At 34.1% G+C, this 7,110-nt stretch overlaps 1 protein-coding gene across 2 annotated transcripts; it reads left to right on the top strand.

Annotated features, from left to right (window-relative positions):
* The first annotated feature begins 1,889 nt into the window (after positions 1-1,889).
* LOC105108280 (CBS domain-containing protein CBSX2, chloroplastic-like) lies at positions 1,890-6,015 on the top strand. 2 transcript variants are annotated; one of them, XM_011002542.1, is made up of 9 exons: positions 1,890-2,255; positions 2,331-2,418; positions 2,714-2,778; positions 3,059-3,107; positions 4,004-4,056; positions 5,048-5,163; positions 5,418-5,475; positions 5,572-5,665; positions 5,870-6,015. In XM_011002542.1, the coding sequence occupies exons 1-8, from the start codon at positions 2,043-2,045 to the stop codon at positions 5,644-5,646; spliced, it is 717 nt and encodes a 238-aa protein (XP_011000844.1). In that variant the 5' UTR covers positions 1,890-2,042; the 3' UTR covers positions 5,647-5,665; positions 5,870-6,015. The 2 variants fall into 2 exon arrangements, with proteins under 2 accessions (XP_011000844.1, XP_011000837.1); XM_011002535.1 differs by having other exon boundaries at positions 5,572-6,015.
* Positions 6,016-7,110: the final 1,095 nt, after the last annotated feature.

Consider the following 7,110-nt stretch of genomic DNA (forward strand, 5'->3'; position numbering starts at 1 on the left):
AATTTATTTTTTTAATTATTAATTTAAATTTTATAAATTTTAAAATTAAAATACATATAAACTAGCTTGATTACCTGCACCAACCTAAAAAAAACATAACATCAACGCGGAAGGTTACAAGATAATTAGTGAGTGTAGATATCATATGGTCATGCTAGCAAGTAACTTATTACATTTTACAAAATAATTTAAAAATGTCCAACTTAGCTACCAAGCAAGGGTAGCAAATCTTTTTTAAAAAGGGGAGAAAAAAAGAGGAGCTTTCATGGCTGTCAATCCCTTAATCGATCGGTTTCCTCGTGCACAAGTTGATTACACCAAGAGGCACGATCGCTCGATTGTGGCCACCATGGCAGTGGTTTATTTTCATCGGGTATGTACAATTCCACCCATGAAAGTAAAGAGATGTCTTGATATTATTTAAATAAATCATTTGAAATTAATACAAATTATAAAATCAACAGAGGCTATACTTTTTTTTTTATCAAAACATATATAATAAAACTCCAGAGAGTTAGCTCTCTCTCTCTCTCTCCCCCCATCCCTCCCTCCTTCCCTCTCTACCATCAAAACCTTCACTATTTTGATCCTTCTCGATCATCAGGCCTCCATTTTTAAGTGTTATCGTCAAATAGCATATCTGAATTAATCACACTCCAGGTGATGTTTAAGATCAGCTTATACTCAAGCTACCATGACATTCATATGAGATTATTTTTTTTTAGAATTTTCGTTCGAGATTTTAATGAGAAATTTGATAGAAAGCATAAATATCATATGCTGGTAAGATAGCGCACAAGAGACATCAACAACGGTGGTTAGTATTTTTTTAAAACAAATATTTTTTTTCTTGTGCCATCATAAGAGCTCTAGATAGTGTTTTTGAAAAAAAAACATATCATATTTATTTTATTATAAAAATATTTTTTTTTAATTTCATTTATTTTATCTTGAGTTATATCAATGAAAAAAATATTTAAATAAAATTTTTTTAAATAAAAAAATTATGAGCTTGAAAGTCAGTTAAGTCCATAACACTATAAATCTGATAAATATTTTAGATCAAAATAACTTCAACTTTGTAATTAGTTAGATTTAAAATAATATAGGATTAATCAACATATTAAACCTAAATTATTTAAAATTAACTATTATCATATTTTAAGGTTATGTGTATAATGTTAAATGATTCTTTATAATAAAAATATTGATGATATAATAAATTATAACACTTTTCTTTAAAAATAATAATTGTATTGATATAATGATTTTTCTTTGAATTCATGTGTTGAAAATATAAAAAATAAAAGCTATATCTTTCAAGTGAAAAAAAAACAGAGTACAGAGTATTTCTAGTGATGGTATTTTTTGTGAAGAAATATTAAATAAATATATTTTTTAATTTTTTTAATATATTAATATTAAAATTAGAAAACATTATTAACAAAAAAAAAATTAAAAAACAATCTGAAGGACAAAGCACACACGTTCCCCCTGATAGCGAAATAGGAAGACATGCAAATTGTTTTTTGTTTTTGTTATGTTATCAAAGGCTTTGAAAAATAAAACGTTGAAAAAATGAATAGACTTTCTAGAATGCCTGCCTAAACATGCGATTCCCTCTCTTTATCAGGATTTTACAAAAATAAAAAGCTACAAAAAGACATAAAAAAATCCCATTTTCTCTATTTATTAATCTACATATATATTCTCAACCCGAAAAAATAATAATATACTAATGGGAAAATCCACGAAAGTGTTGAATGGGGAGGACGGAAGTTGTGTGGGGTCCATGTAGTTAATTAAAGAAAAGTCCTCACCAACCAATTGGCGCCTTCCACTCGATTCCGTCTCCCTCAAGTCTCAAGTTTCTTCCTCCTTTCACGGAACAGAGATATTTAACCCCACCTCTCCGCTTCAAATCTTACTTGAACATTCCTTATTTTCAGAATTTTATAATACCTTCCAATTTATTTATTTTTGCGGACAAAGCTCATTAGTTTGTTTAATCACAACTAAATCTTCTGCTTCTGCTTTGCTTCATGGCTTCTGTCGCAAACACATTACTTTCTCTGCCCCCCTCACTCTGTTTTAAGTCTAATTCTAATAATAATAATAATAATCAGTCACCGCCACCTTCTCTTTTTGTTTCCAAGACTCCCAGTTCAAAGCGTTTTCGTTTTCACTCCTCCGCGCGATCACCTAACCGTTCTTCTGTAACCGTTGCCTTGTCTACTGTGGCAAACTCTGTTCCGGTACATAACTAACTTACCCACCTGTTCCTCCTTTTTTCTCCTTTTAGTGATTTTTTTTATTACACATAACTGTAGGGGAGAAGTGAGATCCATACAGTTGGTGATTTTATGACCAGAAGGGAGGATTTACATGTGTTTAAAGCCAACACAACTGTTGATGACGGTAATCACTACCTTTTCTTACAAGTTATAGTTTGAATGGTATATATATTGTTTAGTTGTAAATTGTTATGGTCTGTTAGGATACCGGCATGCAAACCCGACAAGACAAAAGGTAAGGGACAAGATAAAATGAGAAATGACACACAAGAATTTACGTGGTTCACCCAATTTGGCTACGTCCACGGGCAAGTATAGAAGAATTTTACTAAGTAATGTGGGAATACAACTTCTCTCTAATAATAGGAGAACAACAAAAATCTCTCTATTATTAGGAGAAAACACCTCACTTACTGCAGCATTGGAGGCTCTTGTGGAGAAGAGAATAACGGGGTTTCCTGTCATTGATGATGACTGGAAATTGGTAAGATCTCCATTTCATCATGTGATCCCATTCCCATGTCATATAGTCTCCAATCATGTTTATCGGTGTCTTGCTTGCACGCTGCTGTTCTTGGAATTATTTTATGAGAAACAGGGGCAAAGACTTCAACTCGAAAACTAGTGTGTGAGGACGTAGTAAAATAAACATGTTCCTTGTGCCTGAAAATGAAGGACAACATACACAGATTCAGCACTTGAATCTATAGTTATTTGTGATTGCGTTGCATGAAGAACTGATTCCAGGTCTATACTTGCTGCAGGTTGGTGTTGTTACTGATTATGACCTGTTAGTGCTCGGTTCTATTTCAGGTAGTGGAGAGACTCTGCTTCTAATTTCCATTTGGACGTAAAATCCTTGTTTTCATGTTTTTCTATAATCTTTGTGTTTGATCTTCGTTTCCTTTTTCCTTGGAAGAGAATACTTAAGCTGATTAGAGAACGATTGTGAATTAGATTGTTATGGTTTTTAAAAACAAAGTTGATCTACTTGTTTGAATTTTTGTCCTCTTTTTCATCTGGAAGCAAGAATCTGTTTGTTTTCTTCTTTTTTTTCGCCATGCAATCGCAAGAAAAGCTCTTCTAGCGCACATGATTTTCAACTATGTAAAGTTTGATTTGAGGAGTTTCATAGTATTGAGGAAACTTGGCTACAAGTAATTTCTCAAACCACGAGGAATCGTTGGCCATAACAATTTAAACAAGCATATGGCACAATAGTTGCTAACTTCATTTTATTTGCTAGATCTGCAGGCTTATCTGGGGAAATAATACTAAACTCTCTTTGGCATCAACTGAATAACTCAAATCTAGCATTAGTTTGCGAGAGTCTAGACTTGTGTAAAAAATGGACGAGTAAGAATAATCAGTAATGTAGGATTCAGGAAGGAATCATGCCCTTCTGGTCTGCAACAGAAGAAATGAATTTGCTTCATCCCTTTGATTTTGGCAACATTATGATAATTCTTGATCTTGTTTGTCAAGCAATTCTTTCCAATCTCAAGTGACTATAGCAGGAAGGATGTTGTATCAATTCAGTTTTCAATTATATTTTGGTTTGTTGAATATTGGTATCTTAAAGCTTTGTCATTCATTATTGCTCTTCATTGACAAACTGGCTCTATAATTTTGTGAAGTTGGTTTTCTATTATGGTTATTCCTGTAATATGGTGAAACTGCTACTAATTTCTTTCCTCTGTGTCTATCAGGCAGCTGTCAAAATGACACAAACTTGTTTCCTAATGTTGATAGTTCTTGGAAGGTGAGTATGGAGTTTCTCTGTCATATTCTAGATGTTTACATTTCGTATTAATATTCAATCATGCTTCCATATGTTTGTCTGTGGTTTTGTTTTCTTAAACATTTAGATATTTTGATCGATTTGAATCTTTTATGTTTGTGAATTTCGTAGCTAACATCCTTCAACTCCCAATAATGTTACAGACTTGCTGTTATACTCGCCAAGCATATATGAACGAACAGAAATAATTGAGCACAGTATTTCCTTTAGGCCTGAAGATAACGAGGATTAGGGGTCAAGAGAAAAGTGATATGTGGTATATTATAAGTTTAAGAGGGTTATCTGGCCATGATTAGCAAACAGATTATGACTGTTTCTTTGTCAGACTAAGAAGTTTAGGGGTGGGGGCTAAGTCCTTCCAACATTGCAGCTGCCCATACCATAGCTATGAATCCAAGTTTCTGAATGAAACTAGAGATTGAATTGGCTCTTTAAGACAATTTGACATTTTAAGTCTGCCATCCCTCCTTTTCAAGGACACGGCACACAATCAGGGGATGCTTAGTGCTTCCTCCTGCACCAGGGCTTGCTCACAATTTAGTCATCAACTTGTACTGTCGGGAGCTAGAAGCCAAAACTCTGATCCATCATGACTGGTAGTAAAGAATGCAGAGGATGGAAGGTTGATAGTTTGATCAATAATTGTTACATTTAGCACCATCCTACAATTCAATGTTTGGTCTCGCATGAGTTTTGCTTGGACAAATTCCCTAAATGTAGGGAGATACTGGTTCTTGGGTAGATGTAGTGATGGTGATTTCAAGTAGTTAATAGAGACCATACAACTGCTCAATAAACAAGAGTTCTCCATTGTTGGCTATTACTGGACAAAACCAGGCCTACAATAAAGAGCTTGATGTTAGATGTACAGGATAAACTAAAATCAGGATTATAAAATTTTAGGCAAAATGTTTCTTACTGCTGAATTTCTATTTCTTGACAAATGTTGCAGACTTTCAATGAGTTACAGAAACTGCTAATCAAGAACAACGGCAAAGTTGTTGGTGATTTAATGACACCAAATCCTCTAGTCGTTTATGAAACCACCAATCTAGAGGATGCTGTTAGGTATCAACACTTTCTACTCTAGTATATCTTTTGTTCTTCCAGGACATCTCTGTTTAGACGTTCTGTTTTGTACTTGAACGTATGAAAAACTGTCTTCGGGAAGCTGTTATGCATTCTCTCTTTGTCCACCTTTATTAAAAGCTTATCTAAATGATCATCATTAAATTTCTGAATGTTTCTCATCTTGCAATCATATTCTATGGAAATTTCACATCAGAATTGAAAAACATATTAATGTCCAAATCTAATGCCAGGTTGCTGCTTGAAACAAAGTATCGGCGACTCCCAGTGGTAGATAACTATGGAAATCTGGTAAGAATTGTAAACAATGTTCTTGATTCGTTCTCATTTTATTGTTTCTTATCTGCTGTGTGTAATTTATAATTGGTCTCCAATTTAATACCAAAGGTTGGAATCATTACTCGGGGAGACATTGTTAGAGCTTCTCGACAGAAAAAAAGCTCCACCGAAAGATCAACATGAATTCCCATATCATTGATGGATTATGATTTCTGGAGTCTACACTGATATTGCAGCTCTTTTTTTTTTTTCCAACATGAATGTCACGCAGTTCATTCATTATTCCGGGTACACTTGGAGGGAAGCTTGTCAATCTCCTGTCCTAAAAGCCTTCTCTGCTATAAATTGTATTTTTAGCGAGGTTCAAACTTTGGTTTCAAGGTAAATGTTACATATAGGCTTGGTAATTATGAAATATTGTATCTAGGGTCGGATTTGATTGAGTGGTTTGGCAGTAGTCTCTAATGCCAAGTTTTTGTACAAGTAGCATTCTTGTTGCTAGCAGGATTTCCTACTGCAAATATATGTAAGTGATAATAATTTTGACCTTTTTTCCATTATTTTAAAGGAGTTTTAGTTCTCAAGAAAATAAAAAAGTGTTAAGAGTATTGATTAAAAGCACCTCAATTGCCGGAATCTAACCAGTCCGGCATCGCAACCCGCTGGCATAATATCCGTGTCTTTCCAGATCAATGCCAAAGCAGGGTTTTCCAGCTCAAGAGTCCAGACACATTTTTTGTTGTCTGAACCCTTTCAAATGGAATTACGAAGGGAACTGCAGCCATATCCCTTTCAAGAATGCATCATGCATTATTACCTGTCAGAGAAAAATCGCCATCAAGCTATGAACATCAACAACATATAGGATTGACAATTCTTTTATCTATTCTTATGACTGAACGAGATGAACTCTCTAATCTAGGCGTTATATTTTTGGTCAAAGATCAAAACGAACAGGGAGTACGAAATTGGTATCCTATAAAACTAGAAGTTTTAGAATATATCCCGGCAAGCGACCTTAAGGCTCTTGAAAAATGGATAAATCCTATGGACATTCATTTCATTTTTTATTTGTAAATATTCCACTCGATGTTTTCACTACACATCTCATAATTTGGAACTTCTAGCCCAAACCTCTCTTTCTCCCTTGCCAGCCAAATTTTCATCCAAATCCATCCTCTCTGCAACAATGGACTCAAATTCTCCTCCAGTTGAAATGTTCTTCTTTCCATTCATAGGTGGAGGCCACCAAATCCCCGTGATAGACATAGCCAGAGTCTTTGCTTCTCATGGTGCCAAAGCTACCATAATTACCACTCCAAAACATTCCCTCTCCTTCCAAAAATCCATCACCCGTGATAAAAAATGTGGTCTACCTGTCTCTATCCACGTCCATGATATAAGAAAATAAACTTAATGGAAAAGAAAGGGATGAGAGCGAGAAATTAAAAATAATTGCCACACTTAAAGTCACGTCCTATTCTGTTATATACAGTGTAAATATTGGTACATGGGTTACACTTTCTCAAATCTATTTACAGAAACTCAGAAACTAAGCAATGTAAGATAAGTCCAATTAATTACATGTATTACAAAGGAAATGTCAATCAATCATTCTAATTAAGGAATGCCATTGCTTGTGATTAG

The sequence above is a fragment of the Populus euphratica genome, unplaced genomic scaffold, assembly GCF_000495115.2.
Source record: "Populus euphratica unplaced genomic scaffold, PopEup_1.0 scaffold3.1, whole genome shotgun sequence".
In the NCBI taxonomy this organism is placed as follows: Eukaryota; Viridiplantae; Streptophyta; class Magnoliopsida; order Malpighiales; family Salicaceae; genus Populus; species Populus euphratica.

What these genes read in the sequence shown, in the direction of transcription:
- LOC105108280 (XM_011002535.1), top strand. Translation starts at nt 2,043, where the DNA reads ATGGCTTCTGTCGCAAACACATTACTTTCTCTGCCCCCCTCACTCTGT. An exon ending in TTGATGATGACTGGAAATTG is followed by an intron (nt 2,779 to 3,058) that starts GTAAGATCTCCA and finishes TACTTGCTGCAG; the next exon opens with GTTGGTGTTGTTACTGATTA. An exon ending in AGTGCTCGGTTCTATTTCAG is followed by an intron (nt 3,108 to 4,003) that starts GTAGTGGAGAGA and finishes TGTGTCTATCAG; the next exon opens with GCAGCTGTCAAAATGACACA.